Below are 26,948 nucleotides of genomic sequence, written 5' to 3'. Positions count from 1 at the left end.
TGTGAAAGGTGATTGGGGATCATAGGGTGCCGAAGTCATCAGCGGATTCACCCACTGATGAGTTCGCAACTGAGTGCACTGGCCGGAGGCAGGGCCTGGTTGGTTCGGGTCACTGGGTAAGGTGGAAAGGTATATTCTTGTCCTCAGCTGCCTCTTTTCCTCTTTGCTTCCTGGCTGCCATGGGTGGAGTACTTTTTCCCCTACCATCCTGTTTCTGCCTTGGATCCAGCTGAAAAATGGACTGAGACTGTGAGCCAAAATAAATTGTGGGTGCTGGGTATTTGTCCCAGCGGCAGGAAGGTGAGACATGTGGACTGGATCTCATCCTTTCTTACCTTCTCAAGAACTTTGCTCCTTTGCCATCCTCTTTCTGACATTATTTAGCAATCTTTCTCTGTTGGATCGTTTCATTTCATATATAGTCAGACTCTTGACTGTTCTGGAATGAAAACAACAATTTTTTCTTATCCCCACGTCTCTGTCAGTTACTGTTCCACATCTGTTTCCCCCTGTGCAAACCACCATACCTTCCACTAACCAATTCATTCTAGTCTGATTTACCTCTCCTATTCAGTAATTTTTGTTGTTGTTGTTGTTGTTTTTTGTTTTTTGAGACAGGGTCTCACTGTGTAGTTCAGACTGCCCGGGAACTCACTGTGTAGCCCAGGTTAGTCTCAAACTCACAGCGATCCTCCTGCCTCAGCCTCCCCAGTGCTGGGATTACAGGCGTGCACCACCACACCTGGCCTATTCAGTAATTCTTGACAGAGCATTTAAATTCAATTCAGTGATTCCTGACTAACCCATTTAAAATGTACATTTCAATGGCTTTAATAGAACCAGTTGTTCAACCTTCATCATAATTTGTTTTAGAAAAATTTCCTCTCTCCAAAGACACATTCCTGCCTGCCACCCCTAAGCTACCCATACTCTGTAGTTTTGCCTATTCTGGGCCATTCATATGAATAGAATCTGACAATACATGGTCTTGGCTTCTCTTACTTACCATAATGTTTTCAAGAGTCATCCATGTTATAGCACATACATAGTGCTATATTTCTTTGTATGGTTGAATAATATTCCATTGTAAATATACTTCATTTATCAAACATCAGTTGATAAACACTTGGTTGTTTCTACTTTTTAGCTAATATGAGCAACACTTCCATGCACATTCAAGTACAAATTGTTTATGTCTCTTCAGTGCCGGGGACTCAACCCAGGGCCTTTGCACAAGACTGTCAAGCACAGTTACCTCCCAAGAATTCATGTATAAGTCTTTGTATGGATGTATTTTATTTTTCATGGACATATACCTATGAATGAAACTGCTGGGCCTTATGGTAACTTTATGTTTAAAACTGTAAAGAACTGCCAAAGCAGCCACATCATTTTACATTTCTACTTAGCAGTATATGAAGGGTTCCAATTTCTCCACGTAGCCACAAGTTATCACTTGTTCTCCCCACATCCCATGCTGGGAACCACACTTAAGGCTTTACACATGCTAGCCAAGTGTTCTACCATTGAACTATACCCCCAGCCCTCAGATGACACATTTTGAGTTAATTTTTTTTATATGGTGTAAGGGAAGGGTCCACCTTGATTCTTTTACATATGTAGATCCAATTGTCCCACCATTACTTGTTGAAAAGATGGTGAAAGAAAGAAAGAGAGAGAAAAGAAAAGATGATTCTCTGCCCCACAGAATTGTCTTGGCACTCAGCAATGGTTTTCATACTGTTAGATTTAGTATTCATTTTTTCACTTCCCTTATTTGATCTCCCTGCCAGATTGACATCATTGACAATTCCCTCCAAATAGCCTACTCTGTTCTCCTTTTACTTGCCCTTTTCCCCCCCTTTTGAAACATGGCCTCACTATGTAATCCAGGCTAGCCTAGAACTCAGTATATAGCCCAGGGTGTTCTCAAACTCATGATCCTCCTGCCTCCCTTGTAGTGCTGGGATTATAGGTGTGTGCCTATAATCCTTTTTATCTTGTCATTTCTTTTTAGTCTTCACAGGTTCTTTAGAGTCTACCAAGATTGACTGATTGGTTTTGTATTTTTCAGACAGGTCTTGCTTTGTAGTTTAGGCTGGCCTTGAACTTGCAGTGATCCTCCTGTCTCAGTCTTCCAAGTGCTGCCACCATGCCTAGCTATACCAGGGTCTTATTTATTTATTCACTTGCAGTACCAGGGATCAAACTCAGGACCTTGTGCTTGCGAGACAGGCGTGGTGCCACTGAGCTAAATCCCTGGCCTATACCAGAGTTTTAAATGTTGAGTTTTCAGTTACTGTGATGGTGTAACAGATTGTCATAAAACTTAGTAGCATAAAATAATCATTTATTATGTGTTTTTAAAATTGTTTATACCAGGGATTGAACTCAGGACCTTGCATTTGCCAGACAGTTGCTGTACCACTGAGCTTCATCCCTGGCCCCAGTCATTTATTATGTTATAGATTCTCTAGATCAGGAATCAGACTGGGCAAAGCAGTCAGCTTGTCTGCTGCATGAAGACTAGAGCCTTAGCTGAAGGAAGACTCAGGCCAGGGTTAGGCATCATCTGAAGGCTGGTGTGCACGTACATGCCAAGCAGTTGATGGACGTTAGCCGAGGGGCAAGCTTATCTCATACCCACAGGAACCTGTTCATGTGGTTTCTCCATATGGGCTTCCTCACAACATGATAGCTGGGTTCCAAAAGGGACCTTCTAGAAGGAGAGAGAAAGGAAGGAAGATGAAGCCCAGGGCCATGTGCCCTCTTATGACCAAATTTTAGAAGTTATGGAGCATTACTTTTGCCACATTTTAAAAGAGTAATCCTATGATCTTAGTACTCAGGAGGCTGAAGCAGGAAGATTGCTGTGAGTTGAAGGCCAGACTAGACTATATAGCAAGACTCTGTCTCAAAAAAACCCAAAACCAAAACAAAATACTCCATGTGGGACCAGAAACTATTGCTGTGCCCTTTGTTTAGAAAAACAAACAAGGGGCCGAGGATGTGGCTCAGTGGTACCGCGCCTGCCTGGCAAGCACAAGGTCCTGAGTTCAATTCCTGGTACCACAAAAAAGAAAAAAGAGAAAGAGAAAGAAACTTCCACCACAATATTTTCTGGCCTCACACTTTACATCCTTCCCATCTACTCACCCTCTCTAAGGTTCCCCAGATCTCACCCCATTATGTTTTCAGACCCAAGCTTGAGGTTTGAGATCTCAAGGAGGAAGAGGACAGGCCTAGGTGCAGATGAGATCCTCTGAGCACAATTTCTTGATTACAACTCCTTGACTGAAGTTCTTGACCTGAAAACATGAATTAAAGAGGCAAATACTCACTTTCCCACTATACAGTGGTGAGCCTTAGGATAATGTTCCCATTTCAAGAAAAGGAAACTAGGAGGTACATAAAGTCACTGATCTAGAGCAATTATCTTTTTCTATTTCTCCTATGAGATCCTTTTTATTTCTGTAGCTTTAAACACCATCCATACATTCATGACTTCCACACTATGAGAATGTCCCCTTGACCATTTTTTATCCCTTTACTAAAATATCTCACAAATATTTTCAACTTAACATTTTATTCGTTTATTTAGGTACTGGGGATTGAACTGGGGACCTTGCACTTGCAAGACAAGCAGCAATATTTATTTTTTGAGGCAGGTTCTCCCTATGTAGTTGAGGCTGGCCTCAAACTCACAGTACTTCTCCTGCCTCGGCCTCCTGAGTTCTGGGGTTACAGGTGTGCACCACCACACCTGGCCTCCACCCTAACATTTAAAAATTAACTTTTAAGGGCCTGGGATTTAGCTCAGTGGTTTTGCCACCTGCCTCACAAGCTCAAGGTCCCAAGTTCGATCCTCAGTACCAAATAAATAAATAAAAATTAACTTTTACCCCATTTCCTCTACTAACCTGTTCTTTTCCTGGTTTCCCCATCATTGTAGATGGTTCTACCATTTCACTCAGTTGCTCAGACCAAAATCCAAGGCTCAGTCCTCTTCTCTTCTCCCCTTTCCTCCGCCCCTCTGTGCCCCTCTCTGCTCTTGTCTCTCTCATCATTATATCCAATAAACAGCAAGTTCTGTATTATTTTTCTCCAAAATATGTTCACTTTTTCTCCTTACCTGGACTAGAACAGTGTCTTCACTGGTCATCCTCCTTCATTCTTGCTCATCTCTAATTTCCTTTGACACAGCAGTCAAAATAGTCTTCATTCATATGTGTGGCTGTGACACTTTTGCTCAAAATTGTCTGTGAATTCTCATTATCTTTTGAGTAAAATTCAATCCTGCTGCCTAGGGCCCATGTGACTGGCCTGGTTTGTCCCTCTGCCTTATCCCTGCCGCTGTACCCCTTGCCTTTATGTTTACCTTCACGGGGCTTCAGTTCCTTCATGTACCAACCTCTCATAAAGGCTGTATGCCTGAGGTGCTCTCTCCTGACTTACCACTTCCACATGACTGAGTCTTTATCCTTCAAGTATGGCATTCCTGACTATTCTAAGTAGGTTACACCTCTATTATTCTGTCACTATGTTCTGTTTGTTTCTTTTGTTTTGTTTTTTGAGACAGGGTCTCACTATGTAGTTGAGACTGACCTGGAATGCACAGCAATCCTCCTGCCTCAGCCTCCTGAGTGCTGGGATTACTGGTGTACACCACCAGGCCTGTCTTCTGTTTGTTTCTTTATAAAATTTACCCCTCAGTCAGGAGTCATCTCTGTGTTACTCACCAGTACACCAGTACCACATACTATGCTCTCAATAGATACTGTTTAAAGGTATAATTTTGTTTTGAGATAATATAATTAATGAAAATTATTAATAATAATAAATGTATGACTTCCTAATTCTTACTGAACATGGTCTTTTATTTTTCTCTTTCAGTAACTGCCCTTCCTTTTTGGCTGCAGCTTTGGCCAGAGCCACCTCAGATGAAGTCCTTCAGAGTGATCTTTCTGCACACTACATCCCTAAGGAGACTGAGGGCTCAGAAGGGACTGTGGGTGCGTACCTTTCTACCTTGTTTGCTGTTCTATACTAAAATCTTCTAATATGTAGTGGTCCATAGAAACTATCTGTAAAATTCCATGTCCAATTGCATTTACCCAGCAGGTGATTATATAATACTAGTAGGGGAAAAAAGACAACTTTTTCCAATAAATCAATAAAAAGTGGGAAGAAGATGAAATATGAATTTTGAACGGTAGTACTGTATATAGAAGGTAATTGGAACAACAGGAAATTGTCATGAATAATATCTAGATAAATGGAAAAAGGGGATGATAAATACACAACAAAGGAGATAGTGGATAACTGTAGAGCAGTTGAGCAAATCTATTTAAAATTCTTTGCTTTACAAATCCAAGTAAAAAAGTCAGATGTAAAAATAAGAAAATTTAAGAAACCTTAATTATATTAAATTCCATAATTAAAAATAAATAGAGCAAATGACAGATATGTAAGATGTGGTTTAATTGCATAGATCATAAGATGAACATCTTATTTTTCCAAGATGATTATGAGGTTCAATTTCTTTTCTTTTCTAGTACTAGTGATCGAACTCAGGACTTTGCACTTGTGAGGCAGGCCTAGCTCCACTGAGCTAAATCCCCTGCCCTCTTTCTTTTCCTTTCTTTTCTCTTCTTTCTTAAAGTACTGGGGATTGAACCTAGGGCCTTGCACATGCTAGCCAAGAGTTCTACCTCTGAGGCACAGTACCAGCCCTTTTATCTTGAGACTTACTAAATTACCCAGGCTGGCCCTGAATTTCTAATCTTGCTGCCTCAGCCTTTCAAGTAGCTGGGTACACAGAGAGGCATCACCACACTGGAGAGAGACTCAATTTTCTTAAAGTACTGGGGATTGAACCTAGGGCCTTGCACATGCTAGCCAAGAGTTCTACCTCTGAGGCACAGTACCAGCCCTTTTATCTTGAGACTTACTAAATTACCCAGGCTGGCCCTGAATTTCTAATCTTGCTGCCTCAGCCTTTCAAGTAGCTGGGTACACAGAGAGGCATCACCACACTGGAGAGAGACTCAATTTATTTCTTTCTTAGGTCTCGAACTCGCAGTGATCCTCCTGCCTCAGCATCCCAAGTGCTGGGATCACACCCATCTAGGACTCAATTTCTTTTTTGTTGTTTTGGTTTGAGACAGGGTCTCACTAGGTAGTTGAGGCTGACCTGAACTCACTATGTAGCCCAGGCTGGTCTGGAACTCACAGGGATCCTCCTGCTGCAGCCTCCCTAGTGCTGGGATTACAGGCGTGTGCCACCACACCCAGCCTTAATTTCTTGATGAAGTCATATTTATTAATGTATTAGGCTTTTACATATTGGATAGGACCTAAAGATTTATAAAAATTACCTCCTTTGGTCCTGGGGATGAAATCCAGGTCCACTTGCATGCTAAGCAGGTCCTCTACCATTTAGCTTCATCCCCAGCCTACTACCTAGAATTCTTTTTGGGGGGTTACAGGGGATCAAACTTGGATCCTTGTACTTGCAAGGAAGGCAGCCGAACCGCTGAGCTAAATCCCTGGCCCTAGAAATTTAAAGAAGTTATTTGTTCTGTTTAAAGCATTTGCCATAAACATAGTACCTAAGGAATACAGCATTTATTGATGAACTGGAATAGCTAGATTCCTGACAATGTGAAGAAGATAAAAATAAACATTCCTGCTCTTCCTTTAGCTTTCTAGATTTTGACAGAAAACTGTCAGGGAAGGAATTATTCTGTTTTTACTGAGAGTAATTTATTCACCTGGAACCGAACCGTTCCGGAGTCAAGTTTGATAGAATCCCTGCTACAAAGTGTTGGTCTTTCCTCTGGAGCTGATGCATGTAGTGAAAAGACGGGAGAGATTCAGTTCTGCCTCACTGCAGCCAGGGTGACGGCTGACTCAGCTCCCGCTCAGTACAATGACATTAACGACTGATGAGTAATGTACAGCTGTGAGGGGGTGGGCAGCTACTGGGACGACTTTCACTTCTTCACGCCCCCTTTTTATTTTATTTTTCCATTTCATGTGGCAGTTATTTATATACTGGTGTCCCATACCACTCGCTACAGGGGACTACTTAATGTAGCAAGATCGAAGGGCTGGCCTTTGTGCCTACTTTGGAAGAATTTTCAGAACCCCATAAGATAGCAATGGGAACTGAAAGGCCTGTGGTTTGATAGATATCATCGATCATTCTGATTTTGTATTTTTCCAAGAGATTACTCAGTAATATCTTCATGCTTGCCGTGATTCAGACTATACTAAAATTCGAATCTATTTTCAAATCCTTATCGCTTAGCCCAAATCATTCAGTGTCAACTGCACTTTGGAAGAATATCTACAAAAAAGATATTGTTTACCTGTGCATCAGTGTGGGGAATGACACACCAAATATGGCCCGTAGTCATTGGTGCATAAGGCCCTGAACTTCCCCACAGAAATGCCTTTTTATCCCTCTACTTAGTTGTTTCCAAAAACAGACTTTAAGAAAAAACCTTTAAAGTTCTTTTCATGCGTATGTCATTCCTAAGACAATGTTTACTAAGTGACCTTGCAAATCTGACTTGTTACAAATTGTATTGGTAGGTAAACTCCTGTCCAGAATGCCTAAAACCAATTTGAAATACTGAACGAAAATTAAAACTGGGGGAACCAAAGCATGGTGGCACACTCCTATAATCTTAGGACTCAGAAGGCTGAGACAGGAGGACTGCAAGTTCAAACGCAGCTTAGGCAATAAATTACCATAATAAACCATGTGTCAAAATTTTTAAAATAAATATAAAAATGGCTTGAGGATGTAGCTCAGTGAAGAGGCCCTGGGAGTAATGCCCAGGGCCATACACACACCAAGCAAAAGCAAAACAAAATAAAAAAACACCCAAGAAGGGAAAACTGTCACTAATATAGAAAAAATTAAAAGAATTATAAATACTTGTGTAAGGAAATTTGAAAATCTGGATATTTTCTAGAAAAATATAAATGAACAAAGTTTACCTAAGAAAAGATGTTAAAAATTATCAAGGACAAAAGCACATGGAATGATTCTTTAGGGGAATGTTTTCAAAGAGATAATCTCAATGCTTTTTTAATGAATGTTTAATTGCACAGAGAAAAAATATTTGCATAACACTTATACCAAAACCTGCTTAAGAGCAGGTGTGACAGCACACGCCTGTAATCCCAGCATGATAGGAGGCTGAGGCAGAAAAAACATGACCTTGAGCTTGAGGTCAGCCTGGGCAATTTGGCAAACTATTCAGACTCTGTCACCAAAAAAAAAAGGTCGTCCTGGATTCAACCCCTAGTACTGCAACAAAACCAAAACTCACCTCACAACTGTACATAAGTACAATATTTCATTCATTCAGTGAGTAATTTATTGACGACCTACCATTATATACTCCTGAGTTTTTTTGCTATGACCATAAACACAGCTTAAATTGGCTTCAGCAAAACAGTGTAAGAGCCACACAGCTGCCTTGAAATGCTGTCGACAGAACTCGGCATTTCTACAACTCCAGCTGTACTGGCTTGCACTTTGATTTGATTACCAGGCTTCATGTGCTGACAAGATGACTGCTAGGAGCACTATGACTTCATTTGCCCAGAGTCAAATTGAGCAGGAAAACAGGAATAGTTTTTCTCAGTTGTTCTTACTCTATCAGTCCCAGGATCACTCTAGTTGGCCAAATTTGGATAGTTTTCCATCCCCAAATCATTCATTGTGATGGGAGGAATGCAATTCTTTAGCTGAATCACGTTTTACCCCAAGATACATTTGGACTAAGAGTAAAAAAGAACATTTTGCTAGATAGCAAATAACACACTAAAGCAAAGTTTTGATTGTAAATAGCCAGTGGATAAAATTATCAGGAATACAATGATTAAACATGGAGAAGATACTTGTGGTAGAGTATTCCTCTAATCCTGTACAGTATGCTGAAGCAGGAAGATCACAGGTTCAAGGCCTTCCTGAACAATGCGGGGAGGCCTGTCTCAAAAAAGGGAGAATTGGGTTGGGAGTGTGGCTCAGTGGTAGAGCACTTGCCTAGCCTGTCGCTCACGGACCTGGATTCCATACCTAGCTCCTCGAGGAGGGGAAAAAAGAGAAGAAAGAATGATTTTATCAATTTGTGAAATATTCTACAGACAGAGAATGTAGGAAAAACCCATGCTATATAATGTGGTTGCTATAACAGATGAGGTGAACAAAGTGGGAACATAAGGGCATGAGTGACAGAGAGGGCGTATGGACAATCTTTGTGTTACTAAATATTAGGCCAAACTGCTATTGCTTCCTTCCCCTAGCCAATCTAATGGCTGTCAGCTCTGCCCAACAGATTCTAATAATGTAAACTTTCCTTATGTGTGCTGCTCAGTGTCGCCACTGGCCACATGTGGTTATTGAGTGAGCACTTGAAATATCGGTAATGTAGGGCAAGGGATTTAGCTCAGTGGTTCCGCTGCCTGCCTGGCAAGTGCAAGATCCCAAGTTCGATCCTCGGTACCAAAAAAAAAGTAGAGGTAATGTGACCAAAAAGTTGAAATTGAAATTATATTTAGAGCCAGGCATGGTGGCGCATGCCTGTAATTCCAGCACTCAGGAGGCTGAGGCAGGAGGATCGCTGTGAGTTTGAGACCAGCCTGGGCTACATAGTGAGTTTCAGAGCAGTCTGAACTACATAGTGAGACCCTGTCTCAAAAAACCAAAAAAAAAAAAAAAGTATTTAATTTAAATAGCCTCAAGTAGTTAGCAGCTATCTTCTTGGATAGTTAAGGTCTCTATAATAAGGGTAATACATAAACCAAAGAATGATATAATGGTTTATATTATTATCTGGGAATTTGGAAACTACCCAACAGTTAATATCAGGGTTTGTTTTTTGTTTTTTGTTTTTTAACACTCATTCTTCCTTGAAGTTTCTGAATTCACTTGTTTTGTAATCCTCTGAAGTGACTGAGTCAAATGCAGACACATCCATCTGGAGGCCTCTCCTGCTCCAGACACCAGACTGGAGACAGTGGTCCCAGCAGGTGACTGCTGGATGAAAGGAAGTCTCTAGGCTGGGCATGTGGCTCATTGGTGTGCATGAGGTCCTGGGCTCCACCCTCAGCACTAACAAAACAAAGCCGTGGCAGCTAGGGCTCAAAACAGTCAAAATACTGTTAGACAACCCCATAGTCTCAGCTGGGCTGTTCTTCTTGTACGTACCTGAGGCTGAATTTGCTCTTTGAACTTCATTTCTCTTTCAAGTGTTCCCTTGGTTTCAGTTATATAAAATTATTAAGGGAGACAACAAAAACCACAAAACAGGATTTACTACCCTGTACTATGCTAACAGGGAAAAAAAAGAAAACTTGGGATCAGCTTTCTGAATATAGTCATTGAAAAGACAGTTCTGCATAAGAAAATAGGTAAATGTAGTCACAGCTTAAGGCAAAGGCAGACAGGGATAAAAAACGAGAGTCCAAGTTCCCAGGCTGTTCAGGAACATATAGTCTCTCTTCTTTGAGGCTGTGTTCTTGATTGGAGGAGGCATCTGTAGCCATCGCCCATCTGGCACCTATTTTCTCAGGCTGTCAAGCTACATCTGATTTAGTAAAAGTAAAACAATTTTTTGAGGGTAGGAGGAGCTTCTAAAAGCCTTATCTCCCCAGGGTTCTTTCAGTACTTTCCAACTTGAGGACACCTTGAGTGGAGGGTTAAGTGGTCTGAGTTACAGTCTCTCCCCTTCCATCCAGCATTGCTGAGGAGGCTTACACACTGCTCTGTCTTCCAGGGGGTGCCAGCTAGTCTGTGTGACCTCTGAGGGGGTCTGGTGGTACACGTGTGGTGAAGAATCCCATTACTATCGCTCCTCCACTTACTCTCTGCCTTTTTCTATCCAAGGTTGCACAAATAAAAGTTTTATATAATATAAAAAATTTTAACTTACTAGTTAACCTAGTGGCTATTAGCTAGTCTTAATAAATATATCAAATAGAAAAATATGTAACTCAGTTCCAAATGATGATCATTTACAGGAGAGAGAAAAGTTAGGAAACTGTAAAAGAAGAGATCAGGAAGAAAGAAGGGGACACAAACAAATGGTAATGAAGGTAAACTTATTCCTGTAGTTTTTAAACAAGCTGTTTTCATAGGCCTTTTTGATTCCAATTAGCTGGATAACCAGTATTCATCTTTCAGTCCTTCTTCTAAGCCTAGGAGGCTTGGCTCTCTAAGTAGTAACCATAGCAGCCAACCAAAAAGGAATGGGTACTCTCAACTAGAGCGCAGGGGCCAGTGTCTGAAGGTATCAAGCCCTAGAATCGGTCCGGACTTGGCCCAAGGTTTTCTCCTCATGACATAAGGGTATCTTAGTGGCAGCTGCTGGCTGATAATTTTCTAGTAGAGAGGCTGTCGTTTTCTCTCTTCAGAAACAGTATTTCATTTTTCTTGAGGAAGATGAATTTCTTCTATTAAGGAGGAACTTGACTAAGGTGACCTACTTCTGTCTTTATTAAGCAGGCGAATGAAAAGCAGTTTTACAAGGCTCTTTATTGGGGGTTTCTGTGTTTCTTTCACAGAGATTGAGACAGTGAAATTGGCCCGTTCTGTCTTCAGCAAACTACACGAGATTTGCTGCAGCTGGGTGAAAGAATTCCCTCTCCGCAGGAGACCCCAGCTTTATTATGAGACATCAATCCATGCCATCAAAAATATGCGCAGGAAAATGGAGGACAAACATGTCTGCATTCCTGACTTCAATATGCTCTTCAACCTAGAGGTAAAAGGCACTTTTGGAGAGCCAGTGAGATTTAAAAAACAAACACCTTCATTGTCCTGCTTGAAAAGGAGAACTATGTATTTCTAATAGCATCTGTAGTAAGTTACAGAAGGACTGACTGCAATGTGACACAAGGAACTATTTTGTTTTATTTGCATAAGTTCAAATAAAAAACTGGGACCAATACGTTATTTTAATAGGTTCACAAGGTTCAAAATTTTGAAAATAAAAAATCACTTATTGCCCAGATACTCAGTTCCCCTCCATGAAGGCAAGGAAAGTTACCAGTTTCTTGTGTAAGCTTTTAGAGCTATTCTATAAACATGTAAGTAAAAAAGAAAGCTATCAGATTTCAAAAAAGCTATTTTGTAAGGGAAAATATTTCTATAGTATAATCAAATCATGTTTACTAAGTTCCCACAATATAAAATGCACACATAAAAGAATACATTAAAGGCTGAGACAGTCTTTTGATTTCATGTGATTTTCTCTTTAAAATCTTGGTGCCTGAGATAGCAAAGTGGTTGGAATTACATTTCATGAATCTTTGTGACTGACAAATTGGATCCATATAAGTCTTGTCAGTTTAATAACCATTTTCTTGATATCTTCCTTTCCCTTTCTATTAAGTGCATTATGTTCACGCAAACAGAGGTAGATTTGTTTCCTTCACCTGTCACTCACCTCTTTTCTTCATTGAAGTCCATAACTTAAAAATTACAATGTAGTAATTTATACAAATCACAATATTTCCTTCATTTAGCTGCTGAATTTAACTTGTAGCTGTCAAGGTCTAATCAGTGATGACAGGCTGGTAATTGGTGCTTATAAAGATATTACCTGACATCTTTGTTTCCAGCACCATACCCATGCAAATCTAACTCAAAGGTGATGTGATAAACAGTCCTTGTAGTATTATACCTACCTGAAGATTATACTCATATTTGAGGGCTTTATTGCTGGCTGATGACTTGGTTTTTATTTTGCCTTCAAATTTAAAAATTAGCCTAGAGGCCTAACCCATAAAGGAGTAGCTTAGGGCAACTGAGCAACAAATATTTAGAGGTTTGTAAATTTTCATACCTTTTGATCTGATAATTTCATTCTAATTCTTTATTATAAGGAAACAGAAGTGCAGAAAGTCTTCCATAAAGTCTTACACAATTTGGTTAATAAAAAATTTGAAATAACCTAACTCATTAAAGAAAATGGTAACATCTTATGTTCATAAGATACATAAGCCTTTAAGAGTAATGTCTTCAAATAATATTTAGTGGCATAGGGAAATGCTATTGATACTATAAATGAAATAAAGAGGACGTAAATTTTATGTACACCATGTTTCTAATTTTATTTTATTTTTTTCAGTACCAGGGAATCAAACTCAGGACCTTGCATTTGAGAGGCAGGTGTGGTGCTACTGAGCTAAATCCCCGGCCCCCTAATTTTATTTTTAAAAATATAGATGTATAGGGTTGAGGTATAGCTCAGTTGTAGAGCATATGCCTAGCAGGCACAAGGCCCTGGGTTTATTCCCAAGCACTAGAAAAACAAAAAGAAAACAGATACTATAATTGATGGTTATCTATGGATGGTAGAAATATAGGTGATGTTCATTTCCTTTACACTTCTTTTATTTTCAGAAATTATCATACATTATTATAATAGGGAAAACATCAATACATTTCTTCTTGGGGGGGGTACTGGGGATCAAACTTGGGGCCTTACACTTGCAAGGCAGGTAAGGGAACCACTGAGCTAAATCCCTGGCCCTAACATGTCTCTTTTTAAGATAAGAAGCCATTTAAAAGAAATCTACTTGGCCCCCTTATATTTTTTTCTAATACTAAACTTAGTTGTTTACAAATGAATACTGCTTAGGGCTGGGGATTTAGCTTAGTGGCACCATGCTAGCCTCACAAACACAGGTCCTAAGTTGGATCCCCAGTACAAAAAAAAAAAAAAAAAATTACTGCTTAAGTACAGATAGAAATTCTGCATGTCAGGATTACTTCTAGACAGTTCTATTTAACGGTAGTCTTCAACAGCACTATAGGTGGTATTGTTTCAATTGCAACATGGACATTTATGATGTCTACATTAGATGTAGATTTCATATTATTTGGCTGTTACTATAATTCAGTAGGCATTCATAGTTGGTACTTTTGTTTAAAAGAACCTGTTTGGGGCTGGAGATGTAGCTCAGTGGTGCCATGCCTGCTTGGCAAGCACAAGGTCCTAAATTCAATCCCCGGTACTGCTAAAAAAAGAACCTGTTTTAGTATTCCTTCAAATCACCATGAGATAGCAACTTGTCTCTACCTAACACAGAGAAACCAGAGAAAATATGATCTTTCCAAGAATCAGTGACAGGGCCTGAACTCCTCTGTGGCTCCTGGAAGCCTAAGCAAAATGAACAGATTTAAAAATGAAAATCATTACTTACTGTTGCCTAAAGGGAGCTCGGGACTCTGTAAGACCTGAGTGAGTCACTGATCCCCTAAGGAAGACAGATCTGAGATTGAAACACTTGAGCCAAAGATGAAAAAGCAGACTACGTATTTAGTGGCTGACGTATAAGCTTATTAGGCTTTCTTTGTCAAGGCAGAGCAAAAGACTGGAAGACCTTTCCCTGGCAGGTGGCCTTTGTGAGACAGTGTGAAATGAAATCTTTGTCACAGGGTGAAGCAGAGTTGAGGGGCATACAAGGCATTTGGACCTCTGATGTGGTTCAAGTTTGGTTAAGTAGTTTAGAGACTCTGTGCTACGTATAGTGAGAAGTCAATGTGACCATGAATAATTTATAAAGAAGGTATTCTAGTTTAAAACTTCGTAAGCTGAGGGATCATGAGATAAGTGTATATGTACGGTTTTTCATATTAAATTTTTTTTCCTTTGGTACTGGATCGAACTTGGGACCTTGCTCTTGCAGAGCAGGCAGCAGAACCACTGAGCTAAATCCCCAACTCTTAAATGTGTTGTTTTGTAAACAAACAAAACCCAAATATGTATTCTACCTCATACCTTCTCTTTCTTCCCCTTTCCCCAAAACTTGTAACAGCAGTTTTGAAGCAAATGTATGTGGGTGGTTTCCATGGTATAAGACAACTTTCAGAGAGAGAGGGCGCTTCAGCCTGAGCTAATTGGACATGGTGTGCTCCACTGCTCTGTGTGTGAACACAGATGCCCAATTACTGCAGGTATTTCAGCAGTGTATCAGGCATGTTAGAAAGGGGAAACAGACTCATCACCTGAGCAACAAAGGCAGTAGAGGAGGAGGAGGAATCGGACGGTACCAACCCCTTAACTGTTCTGTTTGTATTGACAGGACCAAGAAGAACAAGCTTACTTTGCAGTGTTTGATGGCCACGGGGGAGTGGATGCTGCCATTTATGCTTCCATTCACTTACACGTTAACCTAGTACGGCAGGAGATGTTCCCCCATGACCCCGCCGAGGCTCTCTGCCGGGCCTTCCGGGTCACTGATGAGCGCTTTGTGCAGAAGGCAGCCAGGGAGGTAGGCCACCTTCTCTTCCATTCCGTCTCTGAAGGCAGAGGAGCTCACACCAGGCTCTATGTGGTTGAAGAGCTCTTTTCCTTTTTTCTTTCTGGGCAGGCATTATCCGAACTGTGTTGTCTTGACCCACAGTGTTGGATTCTGTTGTAGTTCTGTATCTAATTCCCTCCTTAGAAATAGTCTTAGAGGGGTACAGTGATGTACTGTATAGAGACTTGGAAGCTATGATTTTCAGGATTCATTTCTATAATCATTGCTAGGTTTGGAAGGTGAGTTTTATCTTTCTTTTATTCCCTGTCGCTTGTCAGGTTCACAGCAGGACCGTGTCTCTTAAGTACTCTTGCTGACAAGATCTGGATATGATGAATATAAAACAAAAGCAATAGTTTTTAAAAAGAAACAGAAACTGGGATAATTTCCATACATTTGGTTCTAAATGGGTAGGCAGTGTTTGCTGTGTGTCTCTTGAGGGAAAATTTCCTTGGGGAGGGTGTGAATCTTTAGATGATTCTTGATTTTCCTGTTGTTGTTGTTTTTTTTGTTTTTGTTTTTGTTTTTGTTGTTTTGAGACAGGGTCTCACTATGTGTAGTTGAGACTGACATGGAACTCACTATGTAGCCCAGGCTGGTCTCGAATTCACAGTGATCCTCCTGCCTCAGTCTCCTGAGTGCTGGGATTACAGGTGTGCGCCACCACGCCTGGCGGTTTGATTTTCTCTTAAAAGGAAAAAAAAGTCAGAATTTAACATTAATCAGACCTAAGTGTTTTTACTCTGAATGAAATTCATGGGTCTATAAAAAGATCTAAAAGTAAAAAAAAATTTAATTATCATTCTGGGCATCAGCACATAATTAACTACAGTACTGTATACTGGATTTTTAACTGAAGGCCTATAGAAAAAATACATTTTAATTTTTAAAATTACGAAATTAGATACACAGAAGATAACATTTCTGTCACATGACTTACATTTATGTTTTTTAAAATGGGGCTTAGAATTAATGAAACAGTTATCCAGAAATATTTGGTGTTGAAAGAAATACTCTGTATGTATGTTCCAGCCCCAAGTTTGGTTTACTATGCACATTCAGTAAGTTAACCACTACATATTGAAGCAGGCTGGAAAATAAAATACAGCTCTTGCCTGAGCCCTTCCCAATCTCTTAAGCATCAGTGTTCTGCTTGGCTGTCTTTCTTGAAGTTGCTGGCTCTCGAATTCCGACTTGAGGAAAAGACCCTAATAGGTGATCTGTAATCATCAGTGTGAAGCAAAAAGAATCATTTTGTCTTTTTCATTCTCTAGTTTATTCCTATTCCTTTTATCTCCTCAAAATCGTGCTCCCCACCCATTAACTTCATTGGTTTTGTCAGGGTCCTAGTGTCTCTCAGTTCTGCCAACAGTTCCCTTGAATAATTTAAGTTTGTCTCAGCAGTTGCTTTGCTCTGTCTTGCACTGCCATGTGCTGCTCACTGCTGGGGGAAAGTAGCTATTCCTGTTGTGCAGCAGCCCTGCCTCCTGTTCTCTCCGGGGCATATGCACCACAGTGTCTTTATCGTGTGATCCAGAGGGCTGAGTTTTTGAACATTCTGTGTGGGAAGACATTTTATTGGTGGGTGAGGATTTATAACAAACTTTCCCTATATAGGAAAAACAAGAAGTTGTTTTTCTTATTGGATACAAGAGGCCCTTTACCACCCCTGACGCATTGGTTCTAATTTAGGCCAGGTCCTTAGTAACAGAAAGTCATGCTCATTTGGTGGTGACTCATGTCAAATGGAGATGTCATTTCAGTATAGTTGGATCAAAAGCTTTAAGTACAGAGGTAGCTACTGCAGTGAAATTCCAGGCTGTTAGTTCAGTGTTCCAAAAACAAAGATCTCTAAAAGTATGGTAGGGAAGGTATTATTTTTAAAGGTATAAGCATCTTAGTACAGTAGGGAATGCATGCTATCTCTGGGCCTCTTATCTTGGGAGCATCTGTTGTATACCAAACAAGTGCTTTAATATATTATTATTTTTTAGTTTTTTGGTACCAGGGATCGAAATCAGGCCCTTGTACTCGTGAGGCAGGCGGTGGAACCGCTGAGCCAAATCCCCAGCCCTTTATGTATTATTTTGTATGTCTAGGACATCCTACTGAACATATAGCAGGTTAGTAATGAAACACAGAAATCTTTAAGGATTGATTTAGGGGGTTTAGTAATGAACGGAAAGGCAAAAGAATCTTAGTTCTATTCTGTATAATCAATTATTTGCCCTTGGACAAGTCACATAACCTGCCAGTTTTTAAATTCTGCATTTAACAGGGAATTAATAATCATCCCCGTCTAGTGTATCACAGATCAGATAGATTTATGTACATACAAGACTACACTGCGAAACAGATTGCTATTTCTGAAACTGTATTAATATGAAGTATAAAAATGTGATTGAATATTTAATTAAATTTTTTTTCAGTTAAGACACACTGCCATTAACTCCCCTCAAATGCCACCTCCCAGCCCCGGTTTGGAACACTCGTATCTCACATCCTTGCCACTGCCGAAAGCAGTTGTGGAAATCCTCTTTTGTGAATCTAGTTGTGTTGCCATAGCTGCCTCAATGCCCTAAGACTTGATTCGAAACGTTTACCTTTCACGGTCAATTTGACTTTGGGAAAGAACCAAGTCACACAGTGCCAGATCTGCTGAATGAGGTGGATGAGAACACACAGTAATGCTTCTGTCAGCCCTGCCTTTCTATTGGATGGCACTCAGCGGCAGCCTTCACCATAAGGATGCTCACAGAAGTACTTGCAGAACTGCTTCAGAAAGTGAAAGAACGATGGGATAAGTGTGTCTGAAGCAAGGGGAATATTTTGAGGGGATTAGTGGCAATGTGTCTTTTACTGTGATAAACTTAAAAATTCAAACATTTACCATCTTTTGGTCTTCCCTTATAGTCTGCCTCCTACACAGAAAGCTTCTATTATAAATTGCTTCTCAATGAGATTTTGGTGTCTGGTTCTTTTCATTTACTTTAGAATTATTTAAACTATTTTCAGAGCTTAAGATGTGGGACCACAGGAGTGGTGACTTTTATCAGAGGCAACATGCTACACGTGGCCTGGGTGGGTGATTCCCAGGTTATGCTCGTGAGAAAAGGCCAAGCCGTTGAACTAATGAAACCACATAAACCAGACAGAGAGGTAAGTATGGTTTCTTCTATTAAAACACATCTCAGAAAGGCAGTTTTCTAGGGATTACTTAGGATACACTCAATTATTGCCCTTAATCTCAGCCACTCTGCCCACCTTCCAAAGGAAGCATACAGAGAACTTTTTTAGGAAGCTGATGAGTATTTTATCTGTTGTTGTTAATTGTTAAAGTAGATGAATAAATCTTGAATCCAGTTATTTGCTTCTTTTTATTGCGTCGCTGTTTAGGATGAAAAGCAGCGAATTGAGGCCCTTGGAGGTTGTGTAGTCTGGTTTGGTGCCTGGAGGGTCAATGGAAGTCTGTCAGTCTCCAGAGCTATAGGTAGGAAAAACAAATTAATTTTGTTTCTCCAAACTGTACTCTTCTAGCTCACTGTCTCACAGTAACTGAAACACAGGAGCCTGAGATGATTTATAGTATTAGAATGCGTATTATGTTTCAAATAACAACTGGATAATGCCTCTTCTTATTTAATGACATCTATTTATATGCCTAAATTCCATTATAAAAGGGAGCTATAACAAGAAATGCCAGATTTAATAGTTTATATGTTTTTTTAATAGAAGTTTTTGTTAGTATACAAATCTTAAATTATAATAATCCTCATTTCATTCCATTTTTGGCATATTTGGCTTAAATCAGTATTTTCCAGAGAACAGAAGGTTGTCCTTATATTTTATCCATATTTATATTTTAATATCTTTACACTATTTAAAAGAACTTCAAAATGATGTAATATTCATAGATATTATTGTATTTAATATGAAAACTACTTTTCAAAAGTGGACTACAATAATTTGTCAGATAACCCTGGGTTTCAAATAACTTGTCTCGCCAGGACTTTAATTTTTTAAAAGAAAGTGAAAGTCAATGAAACTGTCAAAAATGTAGAGATTAAGTAGCTGATTGGAAAAAATGCAAGGGTATAAATTCAAAGAATTGAGCTATTTGTTTTTGTCTCACTTTAGGCCTTGGGTCTATACTTTATGCTTTCTACTTTGCCTTCACTTCCCAATTTTTAAAAGACTAAATCATTGTCTACCTTCAAAGGTGATATGAACATGTACTGTGTCATTCTTAAACTTTGCCTCCCTAAAGAAATGGAGTAATTGGACCTAGGTTTAGCATGGATAGAATTCACATCTAATTTCCCAATTTAGTTTATTATTACCAAAACACTCCAGAACAGTAAGAAAATCTTAAAAGAATGATTTACTTTCCCCACTGATTTGAGTTCCTCTCACTCTTCGGGGAGGTGTTGGCAAGCTGTGAAGTGGCCCAAATAGAGCAGCAGAAGGCTCAAAGAGAAATAGCTAAGAGTCTACAAATACCTCCTAAAAAACTGATAATTTACTTACATTGAGGGAGATACTAGGAATTCTGGAATAAGGCCAAAAAGGGGAAATTCTCATTTCCAAAAGATATTCCTATGTAGAATTATTTTTGACAACTCTAACCGAAGACCTCTTTTTCTTGGTCTCATCTGTCTTTGTCAGATTGAGGGTTATCTTTAATGCTTGTTTTAGAACACAAACTTACTAGAGGATACATCTTTTCTTGATTCTAAAAATAACACAAGGTGAAACTGAAGCAGAAGCACGTCCCTGAAAACAGTCAGTCTAAGAATAAGATAGCTATGTCATAGAGGAAGTGACTTTTGAGGGAAGGAAATCCCAGGTACATAAAGAAGTATAAACATCTGGGAGTTTGAAAGGGCGTGGCACACGTTAGGAATAGTCACAAGTAGAGGAGGCTGGAGTGGAGGGTGCGTGCTAAGAGACTTACAGTGTTTGTACTAGACTGTGAAGGGCTTCATTCACATTTGAGCCCAGGGAGGCTGGACTTTACCAGGAGAATGAGCAGAAGGGCCACATGATCAGGTTAGTTTGTTTTGTTTTTTGTACCGGGGATCAAACTTGGGATATTGCGCTTGCAAGGCAGGTGGCGGAACCACTGAGTTAGATCCCTGGCAATCAGGTTTGCATTTGGAGATTATCTGCAGATACTGCACAGAAGGTGGACTAGACAACAAAGTGCCTAGATGGGAGATGATTCAGGAGGCTGTGGATACATCTGTTACAGTGATGGGGACAGCTGGAAAGGGTATAACTGATGAGACAGAATGGTGTGGGGAAGAGGAAAGCTACCTTCCAGGTTTCTGACTTTTGTCACTGGAAAAATAAAGCATTTGTAATATAAAGCAGCAGCAGTCGGGGATGAGGAAGACAGATAATGAGTTGCTGGGACATATTTTATATTCTGGGTACCTATGGGATGACCTGGAAGAGAATATGTAGTTGGAAATACACATCTGGAGCTTAGCGGAAAATTCTAGGTTAGAGACAGAGGTTTGAGAACTCATTCAATTTTGGCACTGATGCCAGCAAACTGTGAAGCAAAACTATGGCATGGGTTACACTGCTCAGGGAATGCGTGTTTTGTGGAGATGCCATGGACTCATCACTTGAGGGAGAATACTGTGGACAGACTCTGGAGCTGTACTTGACAGGCTGCAGGCCTCAGGAAATTTACTTCACTTCTCAGTGTCTGTTTGCTCCTTTGGAGAGTAGGAAGAAGAACCGTACCTAGCTCATGGAATCTTTCTCTTTAAACAGAGTAGCACACGCACCATACTTACAGCCATGTCTGGCACATTTAGCACACAGTGAGTGTTAGCGTTACTGTGTCGGCAAAGAAAATCAAGACGTGACCAGAGGTAAAGTGGGATATGACGGATATTAGAGAAAGAGGCTTTAGAGGAGTAAATAGCTAACTGTGTTGAGAGCTAGAGGTCAAGTGAGAAGTGGGTTTAAACAGATATGGAATTTTAAAATTAGGAAATAATTGGTGATACTTGAAAGAAATATAGATTAGGAGGGGTAATAGAAAACAAGGTGAAAAACAAGAAGGAACACAGAAACAGATATTGCTTCTTGGGCAGTCTGATCGTGAAAGGGAGAAAGGAAATAGTGTGATGGCTTGAGGGAAAAGCTGATTTGGGAAAAGGTTGCTTTTATTGCTTCTGTTTTTAGGATGAGGAAATTTTAGATTTGAGTGTGTTTAAAAAGAGAGTAGGGCCGGGAATTTAGCTCAGTGGTTCTGCTGCCTGCCTCACAAGTGCAAGGACCTGATTTCAATCCGTGGTACCAAAACAAAACAAAACAGAGAGAGAGAGAGAGAGAGAGAGAAGAGGAAAAACTGAAAATGAGAGTAGCCAGAGATGTAGAAGGACATGACCAACAGCACAGGTCAGCTTTGAAAAGCAAAAGGGACACCTCTGACTTGGGAAAATGGCAGTGGCTTTGGTGAATCTCTACAAATTTAAAAAAAAAATTTTTAACTTGGGGGCAGTGCAGGAATTGAGGACATTGAATAAATGATAAAGTTTTGAGAGTGAAAAGCTTTTCCATTGTTTTTCTCCATGAGCCCTTCAGATTCATGATCCAAAGTTGACAGAAGCATGATGCTTCCCAGCATATGGAGAGAGGAGGTTGCAGACAAGGAGATGTTGCCATTTCTACCATGAAATGGGTATCCATGCCCTCCTACCAAATTTGGGGGCGAAATGTCATGAATTTGACACCAACAGTAGAGCAGGTGAAAAGCCAGAATTTTGGCAGCATTTTCTCTGTGCAAATCTTTGTATGTTCTGTTCCAAACCAACAGTTGCAGTAGTCTTTTAATTGTAGCACTAAAACAAAACTTTTGGGAACAGTATGACTCAGATCACATTTATTTTTAGAGGTGGAATTTTAAAAATAATAATTCAGTCAGGTAGAGTAGGGAAATTAAGTGGATTGGGGGAGGGCACTGAATCCCATGATTGGAAGTTTTAATTAGCTCTAACAGGCTATTGGGAGGCATCATAGTAAAGAAGTGAAGTTTATGAAATCAAAACCATGCTTGAGGAAGATGGTTTTGACTATTGTAAGAAACAGTGCATGAATGGAAGAGAGCCTGGCTGAATAAGAGGAGGGAGTTATACATTCGAGAATAGGAGTAGAGCTGAAGACTTAAAGGGGTCAAAAGATTAGTATCTTACTGTACAGATATACTAACTTAAGTCATTCTATTAAGTAACTGTCATGTTTTTTTGTTTGTTTGTTTTTGAGATAAAGTCTTGCTATGTAGTTCAGGCTGGCCTTGAACTCACTGTGTAGCCCAAGGTGGCCTCTAATTCACAGCAATTCTCCTGCATCAGCCTCCAGAGTTGCTAGGATTACAGTCCATGCCAGGCTGTTACAGGTTTTTGTCTGGTGTTCTGTCAGTCATACAACCTGCTGGATAGGTAGTGCATGTTGCTCACATCAGTTCTAGGAGTTATCCATAGGTCCTTTTTTTTTTTTTGGTACCAGGGATCAAACTCAGGCCCTTGTGCTAGTGAGGCAGACGGTGGAACCACTGAACTAAATCCCCTAAGCCTACTAAGGATTAAACAGGGGTGTGAAATGTTGGAAAGAAAATTTTCTTGGACCAGAGATCCTAGAAGAGATATCAGAAACAGTGAATATACAGCCATGGCACTTAAATTAGTTTATCTTTCCCTAGTCAAAAAGTTCATTTTAGGGCAATGGAAAGGACAGTAATTAATGACAGTTGTGTAGGCAACAAGCTAGGATTAGAGCCAGGCAGTCTGACAGCAGTACTGGTGTCCCTAACCACTACCAGCTAGGTTTTCTCCAGGTACCTAAAGCAAAACAATGAAAATAAATAATGAATGTATCCTGTAGTGTTCTGGATCTGAAAGTTCCAAAGGCACTGCAGGTGATCAATTATCTCAGTAGCTGCTGTAGCTTAGTGTGGGTCCAGGGTCTCCAGTTTGATTACACACCACTCCCTAACAGCAGCCTCTGTCTTTGCTTATGCTGTTCCCGCAAGTGAAGGACCTTCTCTGCCTGGTGATAGTGTAACATTTCAAGACCCAGCTCAAATGTGATTCTGTGAGTAAATGAACTAAACAAGAAAAGAGGCCTAGGAGGACCTTGGGGGTTCTCACAGCTGTTAATACGTGAGAGGATGAACAATAAGGACAGAAGAGAGGGTTAATCAGAGACATATGAAGAAATCAAGAACGTGGTAATAATTTCTAAAGACAAGAAAAGATGGTCACATATATATTTTTTTATCTTTAGAAGTTAAAAAATAAAGCAGCATTAAACAGAAGCCAAGGAGACTGGGAACCAAGAGATCTGCATTCTAGTTTCCTATAGGAGGCCTTGGATAAGCCACGAGTGTTCCTGGCTTGAGAGAGTTGCAATTGATACTTTACATTTCTTGCAATGCAAACCCTCCTTTGTGCTTGCAGTCTGAAGCTATTTATTGACTTCTAAATAAGAACAGAACTGTCTAATGAAGAGAATGATGAGAACTTTTGGGTTTTTTTTTTTCAAGTGGATTTGTACTCAAGTTGCAATTAAATAAAACCTAACCACTAGCAAGACAACAAATCTACTAAATCAACAAAGCTTTCTTATGTAGGACTGAATTCTTTAGTACAACAAATTTATATCTACCTTATCATACTCAGCAAGGCTTAAATGATAGCCAGAGGCACAAGCTTCACAGTATATGCTAGACAAAGACCTTAGTCTGATAAACGGTAATAATTTAACTGTAATTAAGATGTAAGCAACACCTGCTTAACAGAACTTAAGTGTTTTATCTGAAATTATAAATTCTTTCAATTAAATTATGATCAGAGTCATGACATTGGCCATAATTTTTTAAAATTTATTTTATGCTACTGGAGATTGAACCCAGGGGCTTTGCACTAAGCTATATCCCTAGCCTTTAAAATTTTTTTTTTTTTAATTTTTAGACAGGATTTCACTAAATTGCTTAAATTGCCCAGTCTGCCTTCTGATGGCGCTCCTTTCTAATTCCCACAGGAGATGCTGAACATAAGCCATATATCTGTGGGGATGCAGATTCTGCCTCCACTCTCTTGGATGGGACTGAAGATTACCTCATTCTGGCCTGTGATGGCTTCTATGATACCGTGAACCCTGACGAGGCAGTGAAAGTTGTGTCTGACCACTTGAAAGAGAACAATGGAGACAGCAGCATGGTTGCCCACAAATTAGTGGCATCAGCTCGTGATGCCGGGTCAAGTGATAACATCACGGTTATTGTGGTATTCCTGAGGGACATGAACAAAGCTGTAAATGTTAGTGAGGAATCAGATTGGACAGAGAACTCTTTTCAAGGAGGGCAAGAAGATGGTGGGGATGATAAGGAGAATCACGGAGAGTGCAAACGCCCTTGGCCTCAGCACCAGTGCTCAGCACCAGCCGATCTAGGCTATGATGGGCGCGTGGATTCATTCACTGATAGAACCAGCCTCAGCCCAGGGTCCCAAATCAACGTGCTGGAAGACCCAGGCTACCTAGATCTCACACAATTAGAAGCAAGCAAACCTCACAGTGCCCAGTTTTTGCCAGCAGTTGAAATGTTTGGTCCTGGTGCACCAAAGAAAGCAAATCTTATTAATGAGCTAATGATGGAGGAAAAATCAGTTCAATCATCATCATTGCCTGAATGGAGTGGTGCTGGAGAGTTTTCCACTTCTTTTAATTTGGGTTCCACAGGGCAGCAGATATACAGAATGGAGAATCTGTCTCCTCTCTATTCTGGGTTGGAAAATGAACAGTTTAAATCCCTGGGGAAAAGAGTTTCTAGGTTGTATCATTCACGCCACTACTACTCCAAAAGGCGGCAAAAGTTTTACTCATTTCTCTCTGTACGAGAGCCTTCCCACAAAATAGGCATTAGCCTGACCTCACTTATTCGAAGTGGGAAGAGAAATAGGGTGTTAAGAAGCTCTGTGCCATGGAGGGAAAACAGCTGGAAAGGGTACAATGAAAACACAGTGAGGAAGGCTAGAGAAAGTAACGATACTCTGTGCCCAGATGTTTTCAGCTGTAAAATATAGTACTTTTTCATTAAAGTAGGCTAGCTAGCTCTCCCTCAGTTAGAAACACCACTATGAGTAGAAACAAGGTAGACATTTCTAAAACATGTGCTTCATTATGAACCCATGGATGGCTCAATTCTTAAATGTAAATAGATCTCTAGGAAACTCAAAATAGTATTTCAAAAAAAAAAAAAGTATTGGCGGTTTCACTAGCAAAATTATACAGCTGGTCCCTGTGATGTGTCTCTACACCTGCCCCCCACCCCACCCCGCCATTCCTTCATGACACTAAGCTTCAAGTTATTTCAGTCAGGATATACAGTGTTGAAATCGCAGTTCAGTTGAAATCTAGTCTGATGTGCCTCATCTATGGAAAAGTCAATGCAGAATTTAGTCGGGAAATCTCTCTCAAGATCTTGGGGCCTTTGAAGGATCCTTTTCCCCCTTTTGGGGTAGGTAAAAGACTAAAAGCCATACGGGTTTTAGCTGGTAACAATAAAAGCAGAAAGCTAATGTAAAGGTGTCATATTCTCAGATTTATGAGGCAGGATATAGTCAAAATTTATTGATTTTTTTTTTCTTGTAACATAAAAGACTATGAACATTTTTTGAATTAAAAATATTTCCTAGGGCTGTAGTTATTTGGGAGTTTCATACCTGTCATGGTGCTTTTGGTGGAATTTTTATTATTTGTCATTTTAGAAAACCACTGTTTTAATCTATGATGCTAATGTGTTTTTTCACTGTACCCTCATCTCAGGAATAAAACTGGTTTAATAGAGATGATGTCAGGTACAAATATATGAGAATCAAAATGCCATTTATAAAGGAAGGTTAAATAGCATTTGTATATTTTCTACCTTTTTTTAAGTTCACAGTTCACAGACAGTGTGGGCATATACAACTATAACATAAAAAGTGGTTTTGGAGAATTAAAAATGCTAGTTTCAACTTCTCTAAAATGTTTTCCCCAAGGGAATGAAGTAATTGGTATGAAGGAGACAGAAAGTACTGCCTAAAGCGAACCCAAAGGCCAAGTGCAAAGGAGAATGCCAGGTCTGTTCAGTTATAATTGGAAGACAAGCCAGAGTCCTGCTACAGGCAAATTCAGACTGTAGAAACAGGACACGTGCTTCTCATTTCAGTATTTAGTTATATTTTATGGTTTAAAATCATCCGTGTTTTGCTATTTCTGCCTTTTCAAGCCAGAAGCATATCTTCAAGTAAAGACAGCAAATAAACTATCATTCAGCAAAGCAGCCTCTGATTCTGAGAATCACGAATGTCTCCATGTCACCCTTCCCTAGCCAACTGTGGCCCAGCCATGCCAATGGACAGGAGTGGCCCTGCTGCACTGATCACTCAGTCGGATGCACTTAGTACTCTTGCTGACAAATGTCCACTGCCTAATCATGTTTTCACGTGATAGTACAATTACCTTCTGTGCCAGGACAAAGCAGGGTTACAATTCATGAGTTTTTAAGATCTAGAACACTGCAGCATATTACAGGTGCCGGTATAGCTATATCAAATAAT

General features: G+C 39.9%; 3 protein-coding genes across 10 annotated transcripts in view; 2 read left to right on the top strand and 1 right to left on the bottom strand.

The window, feature by feature from the left end:
• Rad51c (RAD51 paralog C) overlaps nucleotides 1–4,951 on the top strand; it is a 145,905-nt gene extending 140,954 nt beyond the window's left edge. Inside the window, exon 10 of the mRNA XM_033762943.1 lies at nucleotides 4,894–4,951. The gene's annotated coding sequence lies outside the window, so the exon portion shown is untranslated. The remainder of the gene's footprint in view (nucleotides 1–4,893) is intronic.
• The window catches only part of Trim37 (tripartite motif containing 37), a 151,794-nt gene that overhangs the window by 22,614 nt on the left and 102,232 nt on the right, over nucleotides 1–26,948 (bottom strand). For 5 of the 8 annotated variants that reach the window (XR_780741.3, XM_033762938.1, XM_033762939.1 and 2 more), the window contains one exon: nucleotides 336–439. The exons of 1 other annotated variant lie outside the window; for it this stretch is intronic. Coding sequence is in view for 6 of the 7 variants with exons in the window: in XM_033762938.1 (XP_033618829.1) it covers nucleotides 340–439 (100 nt within the window). In the remaining variant the exon portion in view is untranslated. Of the gene's footprint in view, nucleotides 1–335; nucleotides 440–15,579; nucleotides 15,654–18,786; nucleotides 18,815–26,948 lie in introns of those variants that run through there. 2 more of the 8 variants (XM_033762935.1, XM_033762936.1) reach the window with 2 other exon arrangements.
• On the top strand, nucleotides 4,946–26,720 carry Ppm1e (protein phosphatase, Mg2+/Mn2+ dependent 1E). Its single transcript, XM_033762941.1, has 7 exons — nucleotides 4,946–5,012; nucleotides 11,041–11,115; nucleotides 11,584–11,783; nucleotides 15,112–15,300; nucleotides 18,346–18,489; nucleotides 18,727–18,820; nucleotides 24,388–26,720. Exons 3-7 carry the CDS (start codon nucleotides 11,718–11,720, stop codon nucleotides 25,428–25,430), a joined length of 1,536 nt encoding a protein of 511 aa, XP_033618832.1. The 5' UTR covers nucleotides 4,946–5,012; nucleotides 11,041–11,115; nucleotides 11,584–11,717; the 3' UTR covers nucleotides 25,431–26,720.

Source organism: Fukomys damarensis, unplaced genomic scaffold, assembly GCF_012274545.1.
Source record: "Fukomys damarensis isolate Sample0158 unplaced genomic scaffold, DMR_v1.0_HiC HiC_scaffold_13, whole genome shotgun sequence".
Taxonomy (NCBI): Eukaryota; Metazoa; Chordata; class Mammalia; order Rodentia; family Bathyergidae; genus Fukomys; species Fukomys damarensis.
This window is presented reverse-complemented; position numbering and strand designations above follow the sequence as displayed.

Bases quoted from the DNA above. Each gene is read 5' to 3' on its own strand.
- Ppm1e (XM_033762941.1), top strand. From the start codon at position 11,718: ATGCGCAGGAAAATGGAGGACAAACATGTCTGCATTCCTGACTTCAAT. The intron at 15,301-18,345 runs GTAGGCCACCTT...AACTATTTTCAG, and splicing joins TGCAGAAGGCAGCCAGGGAG to AGCTTAAGATGTGGGACCAC. The intron at 18,821-24,387 runs GTAGGAAAAACA...TAATTCCCACAG, and splicing joins GTCAGTCTCCAGAGCTATAG to GAGATGCTGAACATAAGCCA.